The following is a 26300-nucleotide window of genomic DNA, read 5'->3' as shown; positions in this document are numbered from 1 at the left end:
TGCTATTGTGCAATACTGTGCAATTGAAAATTTCTTGCTATTGCACAATACTTAATATGATAATTTTGAATCCTGATTTGGGTCAACTTGAAAACTGGGCCCATAATCAAAAATCAAAGTACATGTTTAGATAAAGCATATCAAAGAAGCCAAAGAATTTAATTTTTGTTAAAATCAAACTTAGTTTAATTTTGGACCTTAATGTAGACCAATTTGAAAACTGGACCAAAAGTTAAGAATCTACATACACAGTTAGATTTGGAATATCAAAGAACCCCATTTATTCAATTTTTGATGAAATCAAACAAAGTTTAATTTTTGACCCCAATTTGGACCAACTTGAAAACTGGGCCAATAATTAAAAATCTAAGTACATTTTTAGATTCAGCATATCAACGAACCCCAAGGATTCAATTTTTGTCAAAATCAAACAAAGTTTAAGTTTGGACCCTTTGGACCTTAATGTAAACCAATTTGAAAACGGGACCAAAAATTAAGAATCTACATACACAGTTAGACTCGGCATATCAAAGAACCCCAATTATTCAATTTTTTATGAAATCAAACAAAGTTTAATTTTGCAACCTTTGGGCCCCAAATTCCTAAACTGTTGGGACCAAAACTCCCAAAATCAATACCAACCTTCTTTTTATGGTCATAAACCTTTTGTTTAAATGTCATAGATTTCTATTCACTTATACTAAAGTTATAATGTGAAGACAAAGAAAAATGTTTATTTGGGCCCCTTTTTGGCCCCAAATTCCTAAACTGTTGGGATCTCAACTCCCCAAATCAATACCAACCTTCCTTTTGTGGTCATAAACCTTGTGTTTAAATTTCATAGATTTCTATTTACTTAAACTAAAGTTATTGTGCAAAAACCAAGAATAATGCTTATTTTGGTCCTTTTTGGCCCCTAATTCCTAAACTGTTAGAACCAAAACTCCCAAAATCAATCCCAACCTACCTTTTGTGGTCGTAAACCTTGTGTCATAATTTCAGAGATTTCTATTTACTTAGACTAAAGTTACTGTGCGAAAACCAAGAAAATGCTTATTTGGGCCCTTTTTGGGCCCTAATTCCTAAAATGTTGGGATCAAAACTCCCAAAAACAATCCCAACCTTCCTTTTGTGGTCATAAACCTTGTGTTAAAATTTCATAAATTTCTATTCATTTTTACTAAAGTTAGAGTGCGAAAACTAAAAGTATTCGGACGACGCAGACGACGACGCCAACGTGATAGCAATAAACGACGAAATTTTTTTCAAATTTTGCGGTCGTATAAAAATTATAACAGCATGAAAAATATCTTACCTGTTGATTAATTCTTAACAAAAATTGTTTATTTCTGATTATAGAAATCTGCGAGTCCATAATGGATAAACTGTCAGTTACAGTCTTATATTTCCCAAATACACAATGTACCACTGATATAGTACATTGTATATATCTTAATTTTAATCAAGCATAGTACAGAATATAAATCATAATCAGTATAGGCATTCAATAGACTACTTTTGTAATTTGCCAGCATGCTCAGGAACTGCTATAGATGGTAGGTTTTGCTTATAAAATTGAAAGTTATTACAAATCTGATTCTTCATGGAAATGTTGCATTTTGACTCTAATTAAGACCATGATAACATGCTCTATTCTTAAAATTTCTCTAAATATCTTCTTATATATATATTCCTGATTCCATTCACAATTATATTAAAACACACAAACTTCATACTTTTCTTCCATTAAATAATTGTTTAACTATTTCCTTCTTGTTGACTTTTCCCATAGCATTTTTAGGAATTTCTGATACATTTTTGAGTTCTGATGGTATTTGGTATGAAGGAAGTTTATCTCGGCACCAGGATTTTAAATCAAAGAGCTTTAAATTTTGTTTTGATTTAGTCACTATAACTGCAGCGACCTTCTGACCCCAGGTTATGTCATGTAAACCCACCACTACACATTCTAAAATATCTGGATGTTCCAGTAGATGGCGTTCTATGTCTAGAGCACTGATTTTATACCCGCCACTTTTGATGATATCAACAGAGGTCCTTCCCATGATTCTGTATACACCATCAGTGTAGACTGCAGTGTCACCTGTTTAAATTGTGAAACAATAAAATCATTAATTTGCTTTGAAAAAGAACACTTTCTAATGGATAACTGAGAAAATTTCAACAGTGTGTACTAAGATGCCTTAAGGGACGACATCAAAAGATCAATGTAAGATAAAAAACTTAATTCAAATAGTTTGGGGGTGGGGGGTTGAACTGCTGCAAGATTTGGTTATCCTACATTGATTTTTACATATATTCATATGGGTCAATCAATTTTTCCCAAATTAAGTTAAGAGGGGGGTAGGGGGGTCAGTGAAAAAACTATGTGAATTAAGTTTTTTATCATTCATTGGAACTTTTGATTTTTGTCCCTTATGTATTCATATCTGATAGATTTAATCAACATCAAAATAAACATACTGTAAATTCAGAAATTATTGCGAGGTTTTTATTATTGGGAATAATGCGACAGAGTCGTAAACGCAATAATTAAAACTCGCATTTTGTAATATTTTATCTGAATAAAGCATGACTTTTCCCAAAATCGTAAAAATTAAAATCGCATTTAAGTTGAAATTGACAAAATCGCAAAAATAAATGCACGCAATAATTTCTGAATTTACAGTACTGTGAAATGTTGATTGCATGCAGTGATCAAATTAACAGTGGTTATGATTTTTGAAATAAACACTCACACCACACAAGCTTTTATCAATCTTTTCTGAACTTTCACCTTGTGTTTCATGTGTGAGGATTGTAACAAAGCACAATCAAATCTAAAAAGTCAATTGAAAATAGTTTCCTTACAAATCTGGATAAAATTATAGTTCAACTGAATATTTTGGCATGGCATATAAACTCATAACATAAACACACGTGCACTTGATGAACCCAAAGCAAAATGAAAATCCTTTCAATTGTTCTTTTTCAATTGAAAGACACAGGAGCCTGCAACTGAAAGTTAATATTTGATGTCAACATTATATATAAAAAAAAAGGTCGAAGACACAAACAGGACTAAAGGCTCAGTAAATTTAAATTTAAGACATTTTTTAAATCCATCTGCTTTGACAATTCTGAGGACAAATGTTCAACATATTTACAAAGATTGACAAATCAGACCATGTATGTAAAGTGATTTGACTAGAAAAACTATCTTTTTATAACTTTTACTGCAGGTATTTTGTGTATTGTTCTTACCTGTTTTAAACCAGCCATCTTTAGTAAAGCTAGATTTAGTAGCAGAAGGGTTCTTCCAATATTCCTTGAACACTGTTGGTCCTTTTACTAGTAATTCTCCCTGCTCACCTTCCATTCCTTCATTAATGAAAAAAGAAATGAATATTCCATGTAATAAATGTAAAAAAAAAGTTCCTCCTTTCAAAGGGGAGAGACCCATTTATGCCAAAAATTTGTCCTTTTGAGCCACAACTTTTTTTCTCCAATGCTTTGTTTGCGCCACCTGTTTCAAAATTATATTGTATCATTTGCCCCAAAAATAAAACATACGACTTCCCTCCATCTTTATTTGGACATGGAACCGGCAGTTTACACAGCAAATGTTTTCTTTTCTGAAACATACTTTCTTCTAACTGCTGCTGCATGGGTACTTTCTAATTTAATGTTTGTAGTAGCTTGTAACTTCACTTTCCAAATGTACAAACATTGTGGAATGTTTTGCTCCATTACTATAGTCGCCGTCACGTAAAATTGGCACCATGATTTTTGTCCAAATTTTCTTAAATATCAACCGCATTTACTCCAGATCATGTTTTTTGATTGGCGGAAAAAAATCCAATCCAAATATACACTACTGTCCTACCTTTTATTGTGTTTGCACAGTATAATCCTGACCTTCACATTTTTCAAGATTATTTTGTATGGTGGAATCCGACATTGTTATTACCGGAAGTGTCGCTGTGGAGTCCACGTGCTCTCAATTTTCTTGTGTCTCTCGGAGCTGTTCGTCATCTTTATTTAAAAAAAGCGCGGGAAATCGTATCATCAATGACAATGATATTACCGGAGAGTATTGAATGTTATGTAGTAAGGGATCCTCATAGAAACCAAGATGGCGGTTTTACAATGAAAACAATAATGAAAAATGTGAAGGTCAGGATTATACAGTGCAAACACAATAAAAGGTAGGACAGTAGTATATATTTGGATTGGATTTATATTCTGCTAATTGAAAAACATGATCGCGAGTAAACGCGGTCGATATTTAAGAAAATTTTGACAAAAATCATGGTGCCAATTTTATGTGACGGCGACTATAGTACGTCATGCGGTAGATAGAGTTTCAGCCCATATGAATGGTGGGAGCAAAGCACTGTGTCATTAACATATGTGGCTAAAACATAATCAGCAAAAGCTTATATTTTCTTCTCTTTTGGCATATATCTTGTAATAAATATTCAGCAAAACAATAAGTTTTCTTCTCTCTCTGTACATGGACTGGCTAATGCATTTCAAGTCAATCTTCATGGTGAAATATATCCAATTATATGATACTTTTTAAGCCAAAAATAAGAATAAATGTGTACAGGTAAATTGGCGCAAATGATACCCCTGAAAAACAGTAATTGGCGCAAAAGGACTGCTACCTTTCAAAGTGAGTAGCTGAAGCACATGCTAGGGTGCACTATTTTCTTGCTGTGTTGAAGACCTATTGTTGGCCTTCTGTTGTTTTTGCTCTTTGATCTAGTTGTTGTCTCTTTGACACTTTCCCCATTTCCATTCTCATTTTTATTGACACATTTACAATAGTCCCTATTCTTTTAATGAACTGAAGTCAATAAGGTTATTTTCCCTTCTTCTTCACTTGTATTTATAATTAAATAAAAGTTAAAATACATAACTTTTCCTAATAGGCTGATGACGCAAAGATATATATGTATTAGGTTTGATAGTATAATGCAAAAGTTGAAAACAAAATAGCAATATTTAAACATGTAAACTATGCAAATCATTTGAATTTAAAGAACCATGACTGCAGTTATGGGCCAAGTAACCTCCATGAAAATGTTAGATGCCAAACTTTTATACAACTGCATACCAAATACCATTGACCTCTCATAAGAGGTTGACTCTGAAACTTACCTAAACAAAAACTTTAACTTGTATACATGAGGTGCTGGGGGACCATATGATCTCCATGGAAATGAGAAAGAGTGTTTATGTTGCAAAATAGTGAAATATATGAATTCTTTTTTGGTTGTCTAATGCCTAGGTAATCATTTAAAGTAAGCATGTGTTTTGGTGGGTTTCTTAAGTTTCCTCCTTCTATATCATATCAACTACCTCAAGTCAAAGTTGATTTTCATGTCACCATGGTTATTAATTACCTTTTGTCACATTTGTATTAGTGGAGTTTCCTTTAGCTATGACATCATAACTATTAGTACTATAAACATTAGGTTTACTAATGGCTACCCTCACACCTGGAAATGGATGGCCTACTGCTCCTTAAAAATAGTATAAAAAAAATATATTTAAATTATGATAAAAAAATTGCACATCCCAAATACAAATCAATGAAATAAGTTTATAAAAACTGAAATATGTCAAAATGACTACTTTTTGAATGAAATAATCTGTACCATATTGAATAGTATGTCACTATTAACTATTTGAAATAAACACATTTGTATTAGTCAATGAATCATAATGTATGTGCACTAGTCAAAATTTTAATAAACAGACCTCAGATTCATTACACATGTGAGGATTTGAATTATTTAGACTTATAATTTCAAAGGAAAGTTAGAATATATTATAAACGATAACAGTGTCTTCCCATCATGAAGTTTGAAGTGAAGAATAAATGGTGGCATATGTAGCTGTGTTTATTTTCTGCTTACAAATGAGATGTAGGGATAATTAAGTAAATTATACTAAATGTGAATTATTTATTCTGAAACTTGCATTGATCATACCTAAAATAATCCATGCAAATTGGATTCCCACGTATAATGATGAATCAAAAGACAGTACAATCTCATTAAAATCCGATGTTCTGATACGCTACCCTCAGAACATTGGATTTTAATGAGATTGAAGACAGTAGTATTTATTTTGGTCAATCTTATATTTGAGAAACATTAAAGTATACTAACTGAAGCATGCACTTGGTATGAAGTACTAATACATGTACTACCTATTTAATTAACTTTACCAGGTATTCGTTCTCCATGTAATGGATTAGTGAGCACCATGCCTAACTCAGTCATCCCATATCTCTCCAGTAATGTATGTCCACTAATCGCCTTCCACTTGTCCATAACTGTCCTTGGTAAGGCAGCTGACCCTGATACCATTAACCTAAACAAAACTTATACTGTAAACTGAGACATTATCATAATTGTCAAATTTACAACAATATAAGATTTTTTACACAAAAAATTTTGCATTGTAAATTTTTTGTACCATTATTTGTATGCAAAAATTCTTGAAATTTAAATCACTAACTTGCATTTTTGTCCCTTGTCAATTTAATTTGAGATTATAAATGTATACAAAAATTCCTAAATTTACAGCAAAATCATTAAGACAAGATCTACAAATATGTCAAACAGACTGAAATCATCATCTGACTGTTTAGAGTTATTGCACATGTACTTGCTTCTATCAATGTGGAGTTTACTATCAACACCCAGAGGAAGGTGTCATTCTACTCATTTAACAATGTTTAAGGATTATAGCCCTTTATTGATGATTTTTACCCATTTAGAGAAGCAGAAAATTGTTCAAAGCAAAATTGATTGTTAAAGAGACAAATATCAAAATGATGTTAATTAAAGCAGCTAAACATGAGGTCACTGTACATTCTTCAACCATGAGCAAGCACATAACCTAATGGTAGCTAAGGCCCAACATGACAAAATGTGTAAACTTTATTGTTTTATAATTTTTTCTAAAAGGGACTTGAATAACTGTTTTTTAAACCATAAAAATAAAGACATGTTCATCTTTTAATCTTCCATCTAAATGGTCTTATGTACGTACATTGGAAACTAAAAACAAACATATTTAGTAAGAACAAGTATTATGAGACAGGAAAGTTTAATACCTTATATTTTCTAGTGAGGCAGACAGGAATTGAGAAGCTAGTTGGTTCTCCTCTTCACTTTTTTCATAGTATTCTATCAACTTGGCATAAATTGTTGGCACAGCCATGAAAATAGTGATGTCTATCCCCGTCTTTCTTTTCACTGCAAGTTTCTCCCAAACCTAAAACAAAATAACATGATGATTGAGTTGATACAAATCAATGACAACGAGTCCAATTTTTCTTTACATTCATGATAAAAACTATATTATTATAAAATAAGTCTTTCTATTGGAAAATATTTCTAAATAGAAATAAAGCATTTTGCTTTCTTCATTCTTTTGGTCAAATCTTGAGTTTTGTATTAAAAAAAATCTATTTAGTTTTTACAGTTTCAGTTCCCCTTACTATGCAGTTCAAGCAATTTGAATTACACCACATTGCTATAGATTGTATTATAGTTCGCCAGGTTGAACATATATATATATATATATATCTTATTTTGTTTGATTGTATATTTTTTAATCATGTACATATAAACATGGTAAATGAGACATAGTAATCTTATACTGAATTGTTTTCATTTAAGGTTAAGTTGTTATTTCCAAATTTTTCAGTCACAACATATTTTAACTGTGTCCAAAATGATAAAAATGTATTTTAACAGCAGTACAGGATGTTTCTTACTTAGCTGATGCTTTTCATATTTTTGACAACAGTCTGAAACTCTAGCTCCTCATAAGTTTTACTTTTATTAATTTATCAAACTCAATGTATAAAATTATCATTACTTCCATTTGCACATAGTTGGTGTGGTAGCTGCTATGTGTCCACTTTGATGAGTTTATTTATTATCCAATACTTATCATATGAATAGCAACACATGCAGAATAGTTTTAAGATTGGAAGTTATCTTACCACTCTTTCATCAAACTTGGGCAACATAACACAGGTTGCCCCACAGTATAACGGTACCATTAATGCATTAACTACACCATGGACATGATGCAAGGGTAGTACATGTAATATCACATCGTTAGACGTCCATTCCCAAGCTGACATCATTCCTGTAATGTTACAGTGAATATTTCCAAATGTCAGTACCACACCCTGAAACAAAAATGCACAATATAAAGTTCTTATCAACCATTTAACTAGAAAAACATATCAAGGGTAACAAATCACTTAAAGAATTTTAATTTCTTTTTAATAAAAAAATCAGTTGAATTAACATGATTAAAGAAAAAAAATTGTTTATATTAATAACAATAATTTGCAGCATCAACTTGCCCCACATAGGAAAGAGAGACAACTCTAATATTACAAGTAAACCTTTTGGTTATTGTCAGGATTGTAGGATGGATGGATGGTTGTTTAACGTCCAGTGGCAAGTCAGATGCATATTCAGGACGAGAACATGATAATGATAAATGAATATTAACCCCGCTTTGTACTAGACCGACACGCTATGCCGGATTTTTAACGTGCTAGCTCACAAGGTAACAGTTCGCAGGAAGACATGTCACCTTACCCGGACACATTATTCTGACTCCGGGCCGACCAGTCTTTGCTCTAACTCCTTAATGCCGCGTGCTTGGCGGAGAAGCAGCAAATACCAATTTTCAAGTCTTTGGTGTGACCCGGCCGAGGGTCGAACCCACGACCTACCGCACTCGAGGCGAGCATGCTAACCATTACACCACCGAGGCGGTCAGGATTGTAGGAGGAATACATCAGTTGAAGGAATAATTCAGTTCTGCTTCCTGTCTCTCAACTTACATATAACTTAATTCTAATGCCTTCATGTATACTATTTTTATGGTAATTTTTTGGTTAATCACAGTTAACGCCATGGTTAAGAGTCCAGTCATTGTTAGTTAAAAGCATTAACATGATTAACATATGGTCCATGCCAACTATTTTTTTCATTTTTTTTTACCAACATCAATTTTTTTCATTCAAGTCGGGAAGCAGGAAACAAATACATATTTATTTTGGGCTTATAACTATTTATTCTATGTACCTTTGGTCTCCCTGTGGTTCCACTTGTATATATAATCAAGCTTGACTGGTTTTTATAATTGTTATGTTTGACCAGATTTTTACAATCTAAACTTGTTTGTTGATCAATAAACCAAGCATTCTGATCTGCTTCATAATATCCAGTATAGTTTTCCTTCTCTAACACTCGGAGTGGAATGCTTAATTTTTTGGTAATAGGTTCTATTTTTTGGTGGTGGTCTGCTGTGGTTAAAACTATCGAACATTGTGCATCTTGGATGACATATTCTAATTCATTTTGTGGATGACTTTTACAAAGTGGAACTGCCACACCTCCTGCCATCCATGTGGCCCATTGTGCCACAACATAAGATACATCATTGTTACATAGGAATGCCACATGGGTGTTTTCTGGAAGAGTTTTATGCTTGCTATCACCATTGACTTGATCTATAATTTCCTGTGAAAGTGTTTTACTGTAATGTAATAGATCCTGGTATTTAAAGCTACCATGTTGGTCTATTATTGCAACTTTGTTAGGATACTTCTCTGCCTGAAGAAAGACAGGCTGTGGCAGATCTTGTGTGGCTTGGACACTGTAATACCTGTGAAAACATCTTCTACAAATATTTGAGCTTATTGTCTTCGTTACTTGTGACACAGATGTAAGTGATCTGAATGAACCACTGATCTTCACAATAGAATAAATTCTTCTGACTAACATCCTGAAAATATATATATATATCTGTAACAATAACATCTTCATGCCTTATATATCATGTACTGTAGTACGCCGCTAGATTAAAACTGACGTGGAAAGGTAACATATGGCCACCGAAAGCTCTTTTTTTGAGAGCCCAGGTGGTCGTGTGGTCTAGCGGGACGGCTGCAGTGCAGGCGATTTGGTGTCACGATATCACAGTAGCATGGGTTCGAATCCCGGTGAGGGAAGAACCAAAAATTTGCGAAAGCAAATTTACAGATCTAACATTGTTGGGTTGATGTTTAGACGAGTTGTATATATATATAATATATATACAGTATATAGAAATTACATGCTTATCATCTAAGATGTATCACACATGTCACACATGTACATGTATATATATGAATAACAAAATAAAGTATTGTGCTTTAATACTAAACTTTGTTTTTTTTATATTCTAAATTGGGGGCACTTAATACATGTAGCTTGCTGTTCCGTCTGAGCCAAGGCTCTGTGTTAATGGCTGTACTTTGACCTATAATTGTTTACTTTTTACACATTGTGACTTACATGTAGATCATGTACATAGGGAGTTGTCTCATTGGCACTCATAGAGTCATACCAAATCTTCTTATTTCTATTAATATGACAGATAGCTTTTGCATATATATGTAAGTCTTTATAGGCTGGGTATTGATCCTTTTTGTTTTATGATATTGTTATGTACATGTATTTTAATGTAGATCAATATGATGAAATGAGACATGGTCTTTTCTAATCCAAATAATTATTTGGATCATAATTTATGATGGCTATGCCTTTTTCATATTGCCATTATCAGCCTATGTAAATCAAATTTTGACCCATATTTTAGCTCTCAACTAATATTACGGGTTGATATATAAAAAAGAAGATGTGGTATGATTGCCAACAAGACAACTCTACACAAGATATGCAGCTTTCAGGGTGATACCCTGGCCGATATGGAAAAGACATCTAGCATGTCAATCAATCTGTATATAAAAATCATCCATATAAGAACACTAGAAATATTATATAAAAGAGTGGTAATGGGTTATTTTCGTGCAACATTTTCAGCCTTATTATTGCATATGTTTTCGTGTTTTTACATTTTATTTCTCGTTTTCTCGTGTTGGGTTTGATCATGTTGATGTGTGTGCTTTCGCATTATTTTTATCCCAAGCTTCGTGTTTGTACTCTTTATTTCTCTTGTTTGTCCTACATTTGACTCCAAGGTTAACCCGACTAATTTATAGGCAGCGTGGATATTGTCTTTGTATGGTAGGCAATAAAATCCATGAAATTACTATTAATAATATACATGATATACATGTATGTTTCAAATCAGATGCAACTAACATGCTACATGTAAAAGTTGACAACAGGGGTCTTCATTTCTATTAACATGATTAATAATGACAGCATGCATGCATGATGTCCTAAATTGACTAACATGACTAAGTCACAACTTCTAACAAAAAAAATCATTAATATTAACGATTTTGTTTCTGGTGCTTCATTTTTCAAAAAAATTATTTTCTGTCATGTCTGTGCAATGTTTTTTTTGGCAATTTTTATTTCACATGTTTCCATGTTCACATCCTCATATAAAATATATAAGATGAATACATCATTGACATGATTGATTAGTCCAAATAATTATGACGTCTGAAAAGGACTTAAAGTTAACTTTTTTCCTGTGACGTCTTACTACATCGTAGAACTCATAGGAAGAAACCACAGAAAAAAAAAGAGAAAAGTATGTATTTTTTTTTAAAAGTTTGTTTATTTAATGAATACGATCAATCCCCATATTCAATACACAATATACATATATATCGTCGTGTCATATGTTTTCGTATGTCATATGTTTTCGTATCAACCACAATTCGTCGGTTTCGACTGCATACGCGTACATTGTGGCATGTTTTTCTGTTTCTATATTTAGAACAACAACACCACTACAACTTGACATATTTAAAACATATTCAATGTCGCTTTTTAAAGACGTTAGAACAAATTAAATTAAACTGACCTATTTAGCCATTTTTATTTAATGTCAAAAATATGCATCACTAGAATAGTTGTGGAAAAAAATTCTGTAGGGTTAAAATAAAGTCCAGATATGTTTTTTGCAAGTCAGACACCGGATTTTCAAGACATATGACTGTAATGTGTTTTTTTGGCAGTTTTAATAACAAACCATCGAGTTAAAATTAGCAGGGTTCTTATATAAAATGGTTGTTCAAAATCTAATTATTCAATATTTCATTGACAATTTTTTTTATACGTCTTTGATACATGAAGGTGAAAACAGTCTTAACTTTTTATATTTAATCCTAAATTTTGAAAACAGCCTTTTATTTTAGAAAAAATAAGGCATTTTGTAAAAACCAGGTGCCAATCTGAAATTAATCAAAATCTAAAAATTTCAGCACACAAAACACCAACCTTACACTATTAACCAGTAATTTTTAGTAGTGAAAAGTATTAAATAACCTTTTTTATGATTCAAGCGATCACCAGAACCACGACTTTAGAAAATATCAATTTCCGGATTTTGTAGTCATTTCCTGCCCGTGTACTGATCCAATTTTTATTTCATACGAAAACATATGACGCCGTTTTTTTTACATACAAAAATCGCAAAGTAATCGGAAACAGTAAAAAGTCGTAGTAAGCATTGACAAAAAAACTAGATACCTAAAATCAATCTACAGGACATGCTTTTTAAATTTGAGTAAACACCTGAATAAAAACTCAACAGTGAAAACCGTAAGCAGTGAAAATTGTTATTAGTACGAAAACACATTACACGATGATAATATAATGTAAGATGATTACGATCGATAGTTTAAGAAAAAAAAAGGGGGGGGGGTCGTACCCCTGGTGGTATTGTACTAGGAAATCATCAATATCTTCATACTGACTGTCCTTAGATGTATGCATGTGCCTGTATGAGAGCAAGGATTTGTTTCTACCTACCTACCTGGATTCTACCTGGATTATTGCGGCGATCATTAAGTTGAAAACTTCTTTTGCCGCCTCATAATTTACTTGATATTAAATTACTTAATTTTAACTGTGAGCTGTGCGCATAAATAGAACGAATAATTTTTCTGTACTTCTATACATGTTGTATGATGGTTTCCAAAATGTTCATCATTAATATGATATTTTTAAATATTGACAGATTCTGCACAAACTTTTACTGTTGAAATCTATATAATATTAAGACTATTCCATTATGTAGGATTAAACTTCTTCCTATTCCAATGTTCATCATTAATATGATTTTTAAAAATATTGACAGATTCTGCACAAACTGTTACGGTTGAAAGACTATTCCATTGATTGTTAAGTAAGACTTTCTATAAGATGAGAATGATTTTTTTTTTTTTTAGTTCTGTAGTAAGCTTTCATGAGTATGAATATGACTGATATCTCAGTGATGGAATACCAACAAGATGATTTTACCTAGAAACAAGAACATTTAAGCAAGTGTTGTGTATGAGAGTATGCAGAAAAATACGTTCTCAGCAATTTTTGGTGCTCCACATATTGACATTCATGGGCGCAGCCATATTGGATTATTCCATTTGTCATTCATTTTTACATTTAGATTTAATAGTATTTAATATGTTGGTTTTATAAATAGCAAGTGTGAAAAATGTTACAGCTGAAAACACTCTTTTATATTCCTTTAACTCTGTCCATAAAAGTATCAAAATATCGGTATAAATATCAAATGGACCAGCCTGGATTGATAGGGGAGATAACTCAACTTGATGATGTGGACCATGTGAAGAAGTTTTTAAAAGTAAATACGAAAATGTAGATTTTGTGCCCACATTTGTTTGCATGCTTTATTTAAGAAAGAAAATGCATATCAAGAGAACCAATTAAATTTAACAAAGTACGCCTTTCCACGAAAAATGGCACATTTTCTTAATATTTATGTCATTTTGCAGTTTTGATACAGGTAGTTTTGCAGGTCATTTTTTCAGGTAAGGTGACTATGTCTATGGACCATTCTTGATCACAATTAGAAAATGAGTTGATAAAATTGCAAATTCAATGAGATTAAAATCTAAAAAAATCTTGTGTTCTTGCTCTTTTTCTTCCTGCATTTAAAACAGCTCCATACATACTTGGATCACAGGGCATGATCTAGTCCAAATAATTATGAGGTCTGGCAAGGCTATTTTATTTGGACTAGGCATGATCATGAGGGGTTTGTTACACTTTGCTGGGTTAACTGTCCATACAAACTCAGAAAAAAAATCAATAAGCATGATTAGTTTCAAGCAAGAAATATTTGACATGAATTAAAAAGTAAATGAAGGCAACAGTAGTATACCGCTGTTCAAAACTCGTAAATCCATGGACAAAAAACAAAATCAGGGTAACAAACTAAAACCGAGGGAAACGCATTAAATATAAGAGGAGAACAACGACACAACACACACAGAAACGGACCAAGCATCAGACAAAATCTCACGAGAATAACAAAAATAAAATCTAAACCAAATACATCAATTTGGGATAAACAAGTACCGTCTACATCTTATCTTAATATCTCAAAAATAAGAGAAAACAAACGACACAACATTAAAATGCAACACACACAGAAACGAACAATAATATAACAATGGCCATCTTCCTGACTTGGTACAGGACATTTTTAAAGGGGAATAAAAATAAATAAAACTTACCAAAATAGTCCACTTCAAGACCCAAGTATATTTATAAAAAGTTCAAGTATCTACATGAAATTATGACAACAGTGAAAAACAAAGCTTTGTCTTCTGAAAAAAATAAGCATGAGAGCCTATAAAACCAGAGATAATGTTTATTTACTTTACAATGTAACCATCTATAACCACACAAAACATACAAAATAAGGAAAATAATCTTATTTTAAGTAATTTGTATAAATTTTTTTAATAAGATAATTAAACATAGATGATAGATAGCTCACTTAGGTCCTTGTGAACTCTCAGACACTTTTATGATGTCATAGGGGTGCACTTTGGCCACCAATTGAAATTTAGCCTTTTCATACATTGTAATAAACATAAATAGACCCAAACAAGTTTGTAATTTTCTGACAAATAAGTCTGGATATGAAAACAATTTGTATAATAAATAATTGTTTTTACTTAGAACTGTAAGTCAAAGGCCAAAAAAACTAATGTCTGAGCTCTGACTGATTGTTGCTCATTTGAATTTTTGGTTGGAAGATGTAAATTAACCTGCAAATATCTTGTTATAAAAAAATCAAGACCATCAAAATTATTTTTATTAACATGATAGACATGATAGAAGTATGTGCTAAATGATATGATTAACATGGTTAACACATGGTAAATAAAACATTTAATATTTTTGACTTAATTTTGAAAATTTTAGATAGTTTATATTAACATAATTAACAAATAATTACTGGACATGCTAGATTTGCACAATTAATTTTTTGTATTATAAGGCTCCAACTTTCCATTTAAAAAAATAACTCTGCAGTGGAAACACTGTAAAAGAGAATGTGTTTTCTTTCTTATACTGCAGCATGCATGTTTATATATTTTTTTCAGACTAACAATGCAAGATTTTTATTAATTTTGTGAAAATGCATGCATCTGTGTTGTGCTCGAGTACATGTAGGTTTAAACAAACCAGCTTACAACATGAACAAAGTGAACTCAGGTGGCATGGCAGGCATGCATGGTTGTTGAAGAGATGCTTTCTTTTGCATGACTGTGTACTTATTCATGTTATTTGTTTTACTAACTAATTGTACATTGAATGTATTTATTTATATATATCAAATTGTAAAAGGTAGAATCACAAGTATATATAACAAAACCAAACAAAAGGAAAAATCAAATTTGAAAGTTCCTTTTCAAATGACAAAATCTAAAGTTCAAACATATCAAACAAATGGAACACATACATGACTTGGCACACATATACTGGCAATTCCTTATGTAGAAGATATTGGATGAAGCCTGGTTTTAAATGTTTAGCTCCAACTTCTACAATGTACAACAATGTCACTATTATGCTTGAGAAAAAAGAAACAGACAAAATTTAAACAACAAATGAACAATTAATGGCCATAAGCTTGGCTAATTTTAATTAAAGGATCGAGGAATTATACTGCCTACACCATGGTCTACTGGCATCACTGGCTTAAGTGAAAAGTTTATTTGAGGATATTTAGGCAACTGAAATGATTTGTTATGTGACAATATTAATTACATCTGTTAATACTCACAATATTCTGATTAATACAAACCATGAATTTACAATATCTCAAGGCTCAAAGGTCAACAGGTCAGAGGATAAAATAAGAAGGATGGTGTACAACACATCATGGCCTGTCGGTTGCCATGGTCTTTTTAATCAGACTCAGGTTTTATATTGTCATGATTTTACATGATGATTATCTCGATTTTAGATTCTGGTTGGTAAGATGGTGTGTTAGAGGATTATGGGTAAGAAAGATGCAGCTGGAGTAAGGGCAGGTCCAGTAGACCAGTATAGGAAACAGATAGGTAAATGATTGACAATTTTATAGTATTGTCATGATCATTGTCATCATCATAATAGTTTTGTCTGTATGTACAAAATTAGACAGTCGACACACGACACATGTTTGGTATTATGAAAGCATAATAATCATTATAATAATAATCCCTACGAAAAACTTTTAAAAAAAACCCCTGAAACACATCAAGTCAGGACATTGGTTTACAACAATGAGACTGGTACCATCATGACCAAGGAAAATAACATTGACAGATTGCGGACAGTAAATAAGTATCAAGTCTGTTAACATTCATCAATTTTCATGTTTACATGGTTTATGATATTGAAATCATTGTATTAAAACTATTGGTGGCTGTGCTTCTGTCATTGTCTATTGTAGAAAGATATATACTGTATTTGTTTTACATGTTATGTTTACATCATTATGTTTGTGTACTTGTACATGTAGTATGTTTAATATTAAAAGTCAATTTATTTCCATTCAAAGTGCCCTAATATAATTTAACATGTTCAATTAAAATGTTGAAGTCAGTTAAAAAAAATTGGGTCAATTGTCATTTGAAGGACATGTAATTTTTCAGCAATCCTTAATTTTTAAATTTTTAAAGAAATTTCATGCATAAACAAATGATAAATATGATAAATGCTAACTCTTACCATTGAAATCTGTGTTTTTTAATTTGATTTAGTAAAAAAATTCAGAACTAGCATACTAAAAGTTAACAGCAGTTTGTTAAAAGTAAACATTTAATGTACTATAAATTCAGAAATTAATGTGAGGTTTTTATAATTGCAAAAAAATGCGACAGAGTTGTAATCGCAATAATTTAGACTCGCATTTTGAAATATTGTACATGAAATAAACAGATTTTTTCATGAAAATCGTCAAAATTAAAATCGCATTTCAGTCTGAAATGACAAAATCGCAATAATAAATGCAAGCAATAATTTCTGAATTTACATCATGTACATTGTACCTTTATTTGGATCATATTATTAACTTATGATTTTTCTACTTTTTAAGTATCTGTATGCCACACAAGGACTCAGAAATGGAAATGAAATGTTTGATGTTAAATATTTTTTAAATGTTTAATGTGTACAATGTATGCCTGTTATATGGATTGACTTATACAATAAAAGCTAAATGATAATTATAAACAATTTTTGGTAATTTTATCAAGTCCATTAAAATGAAAATATATTTACAGGAAAACAAGATTATAAGAAAAGTAAAAAAGAACTAAAGAGTCAGAAACAAAGAGCAGACAAGAAGAATTCCGCCATTGGTGTGAAGGTAAATTAATCGTGAAACAAGAGATGTGAGATTATAATGTATGACACAGCAACCTTGAAACAGTGTGACATGTTTGAGGTTAACATGTAAAAAAAAAAGGAGAGCAGTCAGGGGTTAAAAAATTTTGTTACAGCTAACTAGCCCAGGACTTTTTGGCAGGAGGATTTTACTAGCCCTGTTTCAAGAACTGGTAGCCCATCAAAACCAACCTGCTAGCCCAAGTATAACTTACAAATCACTCAGTGTGTGCTGCATAAGACGCTGGGAATGTGTGTCATGTTTTGAAAGGGCATTTGTAGACAGTCTCGGGCTTTTCATCCTCAACAATCGACCTTGCCCACGGGAATCTTTCATTCCATGTCGCTATGAACGTTCTTTTTCGCTTGTCCCGATCGTACTTTCTATTTTTTTTTTAGATGTATCAGCCTCATTAGAATCCCCTTCCTTTGCCGATTTTCGCTTTGAACTTGAAGTTGATGAAGTTTCTGCGCTTGCCGTAGTAAAATATGTTGATATATTTTGTTGCATTGACAGTTTTGTGCTCCCTGCTTAAACAGTTGTCCGACCAGAGTCTAGACAGATCAATACCTATCAATACATTATACCCCCCCCCCCGGTACCGTTAATTGAAAAACTCGACAGAACCAATGAAAAATATCCCCGTTATAACATATAACGAGAAATCTATATTGAAAGTACAATAGTCCGTCAGGCATACTGGGTTATAAGTTTTGGTTGCCCAAGACATAAATGTCTAGTCCCGGGCGTCGGGCTAGTGGATTTTTTAACCCCTGGCAGTATGATTGTTAATGAGACAAATATCCACCAAAGTTCAAAGGAAGTGGATAAAAGCTATTATAGGCAACATACTATCTACCACAATGCCAAAAGCTCATACCATATGGCAGTATGGTTGACCATGAAAATATATAGGAAACAATAAAATTCAGAAATCTAAGGGGCATGGTAATTATAACAATTTATAACAAAATAATTTATGAAAAACATGAAAAATAACAATTTGAAGCAATTCCACCAAACTATTTTCCATCATTGTCTTCAGAACATGGAATTGTGCAAGTGGTATTTGTATTTTTGGTGTAAGAATTTCTTTTAGTTTTTGAACTTAACGGATTTCACCATTTCTGCAAACATTACTCATATATTTTATTGATTGCATTGTCTGTATACATGGTATATATAGTTTGAAGAAAATCAAGACAAAATTTTATCTAATGAACTTCTCAAGAACATTATGAATGAAAATAAAAACTCATATCACTAACATCATGAACATAAGAATTATTTAAATTAGACATATATGACATAACTTTGCAATGATTTCTTACATAATTTCTTTTAATATGAAATTGGTCATATGATATTTTGGGATTTAATATCATGAATATGTTGTTTTCCAATATTTTGAAGATATGTTTTTCTCAGGGTATTCCTTATAAAGGGTGTGTTAAGGGCACTGATATATATCTTTATTACCAAAGTCTATATTAACTATAGGTATATAACTGTATTGTATTATGTATATAGCTTATTTATTCAAGTAATACATTGTAAACATGATATATACCTTTTTAATCACAATATTATTTGTATTTTTCAGGAGGTTATACTAGTACTTCTTGCATTTCTAGCAGTGATGGTAGCAGTTTATGCATTTCTTTTCTGGCAGCTCTCTGGTAAAGATGAACAGTGAACCAGTCATCCAGTTGTATCATACCATTGTCATATGAATAACTATACTCATTCCATTATGTGATTTAATTGAGATAGGACTTGATTAGAATGTAATGATTAGATAGATGATTATAAGACTGTTTATGAATAATTGTCTCTTGTTTAAACAGAGTACCAAACTTTTTGTGGACAGAATATCTTTAAAGCCTCTTCAAAACGTGCGTAAAATGTTTATCTCGTGTAATCTGATTTGTCCCAATAATACTCATGATCCAATTCCACTTCCTGATGGGGAACCAGTAGTGATCGGTAGAAGTAAAGATACCAGAATTATTGATTTGTCGTGTTCTCGACACCAGGTTGAAATTACCGCCCACTGGAAAACAGAAGATATAACAGTGAAACAGTTGGGAAGTAACTCCTCGTCAATTGATGGTATTGAATTGGAAAAGGATAGAGAGGTCAGACTCCAATTGACCTCTACTCTGTATGTTCTAACTGGATTGTATCCACAGAAGGTTGACGTAAAGAAGAAAGCACCACTTAAAAACAACAAAAATGAGGAAATAAGTTCATCAAAAAACGATAAGAAAAGACCAGCAGATCAGGAAGAAAAGTTAATTTCACCACCATCAAAACGACAAAAAGTAGAAAAGAAAGAAAGTATTTCTGACGAAGAACACATAAAAGATGTTGAGGAAAAGTTAAATCTTCTAAAAAAATTGAAAAATGATAAGATAAAAGATGGTGCTAAGGAAGTTGATACTGAAAAAGTACAAAAAGAAAAGACAAAAGAAAATACAACAGATTTCAAATTCAGTGAGAAAAAGGAAGGTGAACCTGCTACTGAGAGCAAATGGGATCAATATGACAAGTTAGTCATACATACAAGAAAAGGCCTTTGTTCAAGGTCAAAGATAGCAGGATTTGACATTGATGGTACTATTATAGGGACACAGTCTGGTAATGTATTTCCAAAGCATCCTGGAGATTGGAGAATTCTTTTTGCAGAAATTCCAAAGAAACTGAAAGAGTTACATTCTGATGGTTATAAAATTGTTTTCTTTACTAACCAGCTTGGTGTGGCACGAGGAAAAGTGAAGTTAGAAGACTTAAAAACAAAATTTACAAGACTGGTTGATAAACTTGGAGTACCAGTTCAAATTCTGATAGCCACTGATGGTGGCATGTACAGGAAACCAGCTCAAGGTATGTTTTATTATCTACAAGAAAAGGGAAATGATAAAATACTGGTTGATAAAGAAAACAGTTTTTATGTGGGAGATGGTGCAGGAAGACCAGAAAAATGGCAGCCAAAGAGGAAGAAAGATTTCTCCAGTAGTGATCGATTGTTTGCATTGAATCTTGGGATCAAGTTTTACACACCAGAGGAGTTTTTCCTAAATCAGAAGCCTGCACCTTTTAATCTACCTGAATACGATCCTAGAAAGTTGAAATCTACAGATCCATTATGTGATCCTCCCGGAGCAAAGGTTGTATCAGATCAGCCAGAAGTTGTTATATTTGCTGGCTATCCAGGTTCTGGTAAATCCTTCTTTGGTAAAAAGTACCTAGAACCAAAAGGATATGTTCATGTCAATCGTGATACTCTTGGCACTTGGCAGAAATGTGTTTCCCTCACGGCCAAGTCTTTAAAGGAAGGAAAAAGTGTGATGGTAGATAACACGAATCCTGATCCAGAATCAAGGGCAAGGTATATAGACGTTGCCAAAAAAGCTGGAGTTCCTTGTAGATGTTTTGTTTTTAAGGCTACTCAACAACAGGCAATGCATAATGAAAGATTCCGAGAACTGACTGATAAAACACACAAACCTATCAATGTTATGATTATGAATGCATTCAAGTCAAAGTTCAAAGAACCAAACATGAAAGAAGGCTATACAGAAATTGTCAAGATTAACTTTGTTCCAAAGTTTGATAATAAAAAGCATGAATTGTTATACAAACAATTCCTTCTTGAAAAGTGATTTAGTCATGTTTGTGTGAAGAATTTGATTGTTGACAATGTCTGGTCAGAGAATGTTCATATCTTTGTGCAAGTGGTCTTTTGGAAAAATGTATAAACTTGGCTTTTTCTAGTTAAATTTGAAGTCATGATGAATATGTCATTTATTCAAAAGTTTTTATTTAATTTGAAGCCATGGTGAATATATCAATTGTTCTAGATTTAAAGTTATCAAGAAATATGATAGAACTATGTATCTTTTTGTTTTTATCTAGACATGATTAATAATAAACAGGAATTTAGAACTTCTCCAATCATAAAAGTTGTAGTTACACATATGGTGCAAGTTTATGTATGCTTTGTTAGTATCAAATAGGAAAAGTAATGGAATAGTTTTTTATGTTTGAATGGTAAACATTGTTTTCTGGTAAGCTGGTGTATATTACATTGTCATATATATATTATATTGAATTATAAGTTTATTTTGATGACATTAGGTTGTAGTACTTAACAAAATCATTAATGATTATATGTGGGTAAGGATACGCTTTTAAATACTTATAATTGATCAAGTTGAACATAAAAAAGTCAAAACAAATCTACAAATATATGATTTTATTGTACACAACTGAGAGTACAGCATTTCAAATTAGCTTTCTTCAAAGTAAATTCTTGGTCAGTTGGAGAAAGCTTTTAAGAATACATATATAAAATGCCAATACTTATGATGTAGAATAATGCTATACAAAGTCATACAACATGTACAAAGACATATATATTCACCTCCCCTTTTGGGACACACATTAATATCGAACTCATGGGATCACAATAATAGTAATTCTTTATAAAAAAAATTACAGTTTTACTTCATGCCCCAATTTCTGAATGTAGATTTTTAATGTAGATTTTTAATGTATGGTGCACAACAATTCCAGGTTGTATGTTTTGTACTTAAGATATCTATGCAAATTTTTAATGTTTTTTATGATGTTTTTTTTGTGTTTTGTTTTATGCTTTACAAACTGGAAAAACTAGTTGAAGTCTATTTTAATGAAAACCAATATATCATGTATATATATATCTATTATGTTCTCAGCTGTTGGTTTTTGAGAAAAGATTCAAAAGTTGATACAGAAAAAAAAGAGCATCTTTTGCTGCTGCTGGTTAGTGTTCATGATACACAAAAATATTCAGGATTAAGTTTGTGTTTTTGACTTGAGATTTTTTTTTATCAAAAGTTTACTTTTTGCCAAGAATTCATGATATTGTCATACTGTAAACTCATAAACTTTTGAATTTTGTATCTGCACAGAAAACATGATGCTATCATGGTACAATTTTTTTCAAATTTAATAGAACTTGATGTTAATGAATTCTGATTGCATTATTTATATTTAGCATTCCAGAAATAGTGCCGGTTCACACCAACATTTACCATTATAAACATAAATAAATACACAAATTGATAATTGAGTTTAGAGAAGTTTTGATAAATATTCTAAGAAAAAATATTAAATGAGGTTCAAATAAGGAAATAATCACATAATCATTTGTTACATCAACATCACCAATGTTAAGGATTCAAAAGTTTAAAGTAAGTTGCATAGGATTTTAACTATACTGCTTACTTGCATTTTAGATCTATCTAATCAAATTGAGGATGAACTAAATTCATACAAGTTATTTAAAAGTACTTATTTGTTGTATATAGTCATTATCATGATCATGATGCCTTAATTTGACACAAGGAAATGTTCATTTGAAATCCATTTTGTTCTTTACTGATTGCTTATGTGTTAATGTATATTGAGCATAAATGAAATCTTATCGTTCAGCAAAAATTGTTTATTAAAGAAAATATGAAACCAGCTTTGTGTTATAGATATAGGAAGATGTGGTATGAGTGCCAATGAGACAACTCTCCATCCAAATAACAATTTATAAAAGTAAACCATTATAGGTCAAGGTACATGTATGCTGAAGAACAAGCTATAAAGGGTCCCAAAATTACTAGTGTAAAACCATTCAAATGGCCTGAATGGGAAAACCAAAGGTCTTATTTATATAAAAAAAACCAAAAAACGAGAAACACATAGAAGTTACATAAACAAACAACAACTACTGTACATCAAATTCCTAACAGGTGTTGTTAATATTGATTGTATTGACTTAAAAAATTATCACAGGAGGAACAGATGTTTTACCCTCTGCAATGAAATTAATTGTGGCAAATATTTTTACTGTCCCTCCATCTAATTGGTCTTTTATTCCTTTTGATCACATTTTCAACTGTTGAACATCAGGGGGAGGAAAAATTGGTGGCTTTATTCCATAAAACAGGGGAAAAATACAATTATATGCAAAAAATTATAAATAATGAAAAACATGATATATATTTTTTGGCTAATCAGAAAGGGAGGCATATATGCCCTCTGTGCTCCCCCTGATTTGACCACTGATCATTGGATCAATTTAAGAAGAAAGTTAGATACTGGGAAGTGGATAGGATATCATTTCAATGTCCACATTTTCTTGTGTGTCCTTGGTTCAAGTGGGTTATCCTTACTTCTAATGAAGGTTTTTTTCTTTTGCCCTCTGTGCTCTCCCTGAATTGACCACTGACCCTGTACTCTTATTCAAACATTGGATCAATTTAAGAAGAAAGTTAGATACTGGGAATAGGATAAGGTATCTTTTCAATGTCCACATTTTCCTGTGTGTCCTTGGTTCAAGTGGGATATCCTTACTTCTAATGAAGGTTCTTTTATGTATGCTTATTTAATCTACTGATAAAAGTTAAATTAAAGATCAGGAAAAACTACTTTAAAAAAATTGAGAAAGGAAATGGGGAGTGTGTCAAAGCGACAACAATCCGACCATAGAGCAGACAACAGCCGAAGACCACCAATGGGTCTTCAATGTAGCAAGTAACTCCTGCAGCCGTAGGCGTCCTTCAGCTGGCCCCTTAAAAAAATATGTATACTAGTACAGTGATAATGGATGTCATACTAAACTGCGAATTATACACAAGAAACTAAAATTAAAAATCATCAAGACTTATAAAGGCTAGAGGCTCCTGATTTGGGACAAGCGCAAAATTTAACCCATCCATATTTTTATATGCCTATCACAAATAGCCTTCTGCAGGGAACCTCCTCATTTGCCCATTAGTTTTCTTAGGTCATATATATCTTACTGACTTATGTTACAGAAAGCTCAACATAGGGATTGCAATCTGGCAGTGGTGTAATCTAACTTTTAAAAACTTTATATTTGTAAGTGAAAGACCTATATGCTCCATACTTTGTATATAGATGCCTTATGTAACAAAGTTCTCGTTTGTAATATGTCCTTGACCTCATTTTCATGGTACAGTACCTACTTGAAAAAAAGTTGAGATTTTCTGTGTATGTTAATTTCTTTCTTTTTTTGAGTAATAAGATAACTAAAAGTCTATATTTTGTATATGCGTTCCTTGCAAGGTCATCATCCCCATCAAACATTTTTCATTTCACCTTGACCTCATTTCATGTATCAGTGAACAAGGTTAAGTTTTCCGTGGTTAAGGTTATATATCAGATACTATAAGCATATGTCTACTATATTTGGTGTATGGCATGATTATAAGGTGTACATGTCCAACTGGCAGGTGTCTGGCCTTGACCTCGTTTTCATGGTTCAATGGTCAAAGTAAAGTTTTTGAGGTTTTTTTTCTTTTTAATACTACGTGCAATATTTGGTGTATGGAAATATCCTATGATGTAGCTAGATATAAGAAGATGTAGTAATAGTGCCAATGAAACAACTCTCTATCCAAGTCACAATTTATAAAAGTATAGGTCAAAGTACAGTTTTCAACACAGAGCCTTTGCTCACACCGAGCAGCAAGATGAAAAGGGCCACAAAAAAATACTAGTTTAAACCATTTAAATCGTTAAACCAACAGTGTAATGGTCCGTGTAACACTTATCAATTCAAAGTTTTAAAAAGTTTTGAAATTTTAGATTTTTGGAATTTTGATCAAAGTTTTAAAATATCAAAATTTCAAATTGTATTAAAGTTTTGAAATTTTGAAATTTTAACCAAATTATTAAAATATCAAAACTCTAAATATCGTTTATAAATTTGATATTTTAGAAACTTGATCAAACTTTTAAAATACTAAACCTAACGTGCAATTTTGATTATTTCACTTTTTGAAAGTTTAATGTTTTAAATGTTTGCTTAAAATATCAAAAATATAAAGGGGCGACAAGAGGGGTACCTGTAATCACTGATGTAAACACGGCTCTGATAAGAACTATTCTTAGTTATAAATAAATAGCATGAAATATATCAAATCATTCTTAATAACACAATAAATAATGAAAAGAAGAAGTCGTTTTTTTTTATGAAACATATTAGACATCACATGGGATAACAGTATCCTGAAATTTTAAGGTTGTGCATCTATCAAAAAAAATAAAATAATTAAACCTATTTAAACCGGAATCAACTACGTTGATTTAAATCTCTATATAAGGTTTAGCGTTTGAGATAAATAATTCAAAGCTATTTTGTGTTCCCAGTGCCCAACATTTAGACTGAAGTATCAGTGAAAAATGACCAACTCGAAGTAAACCATTATAAGTTATATGGTTCGCTACTGACCCCATACGGATCCATAGAGGGTTAGTAAAATCCATAGGGGGTGAGGCCGGAGGCCGAGTCCCCTATGAATTTTATTCACCCTCTATGGATCCGTAGGGGGTCAGTAGTTAACCGTATAACGAATTTATCGGACCTGCACTTTTTCTGCGCCGTTTTGTTGAAAAATAAACAATGAAACACAACAACATTAATAGATGACGTCGCCATTAACGCGTCACGAACCCCATATGAAACTTACTAACCCCATACGGTCTCATAGGGGGTCACCACGTGACGGCGTTTAACCAATCACAACGTG

At 31.9% G+C, this 26300-nt stretch overlaps 3 protein-coding genes across 4 annotated transcripts; 2 read left to right on the top strand and 1 right to left on the bottom strand.

Annotated features, from left to right (window-relative positions):
- Positions 1-248: 248 nt before the first annotated feature.
- Positions 249-13493, bottom strand: LOC134721883 (malonate--CoA ligase ACSF3, mitochondrial-like). Of its 2 annotated transcripts, XM_063585150.1 has the most exons (8): positions 13320-13493; positions 9138-9840; positions 8033-8224; positions 7136-7296; positions 6242-6387; positions 5412-5531; positions 3265-3381; positions 249-2104 (listed from the first exon to the last, which is right to left on the bottom strand). In XM_063585150.1, the coding sequence occupies exons 2-8, from the start codon at positions 9837-9839 to the stop codon at positions 1731-1733; spliced, it is 1812 nt and encodes a 603-aa protein (XP_063441220.1). In that variant the 5' UTR covers position 9840; positions 13320-13493; the 3' UTR covers positions 249-1730. The 2 variants fall into 2 exon arrangements, with proteins under 2 accessions (XP_063441220.1, XP_063441221.1); XM_063585151.1 differs by lacking the exon at positions 13320-13493 and having other exon boundaries at positions 9721-9840.
- On the top strand, positions 13442-19405 carry LOC134721885 (triple QxxK/R motif-containing protein-like). Its single transcript, XM_063585152.1, has 4 exons — positions 13442-13662; positions 16303-16399; positions 17606-17691; positions 19313-19405. The coding sequence occupies exons 2-4, from the start codon at positions 16336-16338 to the stop codon at positions 19403-19405; spliced, it is 243 nt and encodes an 80-aa protein (XP_063441222.1). The 5' UTR covers positions 13442-13662; positions 16303-16335.
- Positions 19406-19511: 106 nt separating this feature from the next.
- Positions 19512-21585, top strand: LOC134721882 (bifunctional polynucleotide phosphatase/kinase-like). Its single transcript, XM_063585149.1, has one exon. It carries the CDS (start codon positions 19512-19514, stop codon positions 21372-21374), a length of 1863 nt encoding a protein of 620 aa, XP_063441219.1. The 3' UTR covers positions 21375-21585.
- The last annotated feature ends 4715 nt before the right edge of the window (positions 21586-26300 follow it).

This window comes from Mytilus trossulus, chromosome 6 (genome assembly GCF_036588685.1).
Source record: "Mytilus trossulus isolate FHL-02 chromosome 6, PNRI_Mtr1.1.1.hap1, whole genome shotgun sequence".
NCBI lineage: Eukaryota > Metazoa > Mollusca > Bivalvia > Mytilida > Mytilidae > Mytilus > Mytilus trossulus.
This window is presented reverse-complemented; position numbering and strand designations above follow the sequence as displayed.

Coding starts and splice junctions, on each gene's coding strand:
- LOC134721882 (XM_063585149.1), top strand. CDS start 19,512: ATGATTATAAGACTGTTTATGAATAATTGTCTCTTGTTTAAACAGAGT.
- LOC134721885 (XM_063585152.1), top strand. CDS start 16,336: ATGGGTAAGAAAGATGCAGCTGGAGTAAGGGCAGGTCCAGTAGACCAG. Junction 16,400..17,605: donor CCAGTATAGGAAACAGATAG/GTAAATGATTGA, acceptor ATATATTTACAG/GAAAACAAGATTATAAGAAA. Junction 17,692..19,312: donor ATTCCGCCATTGGTGTGAAG/GTAAATTAATCG, acceptor TGTATTTTTCAG/GAGGTTATACTAGTACTTCT.
- LOC134721883 (XM_063585150.1), bottom strand. CDS start 9,839: ATGTTAGTCAGAAGAATTTATTCTATTGTGAAGATCAGTGGTTCATTC. Junction 7,297..8,032: donor CCAAGTTTGATGAAAGAGTG/GTAAGATAACTT, acceptor ATTTTGTTTTAG/GTTTGGGAGAAACTTGCAGT. Junction 6,388..7,135: donor GCCTCACTAGAAAATATAAG/GTATTAAACTTT, acceptor AGTTTTGTTTAG/GTTAATGGTATCAGGGTCAG.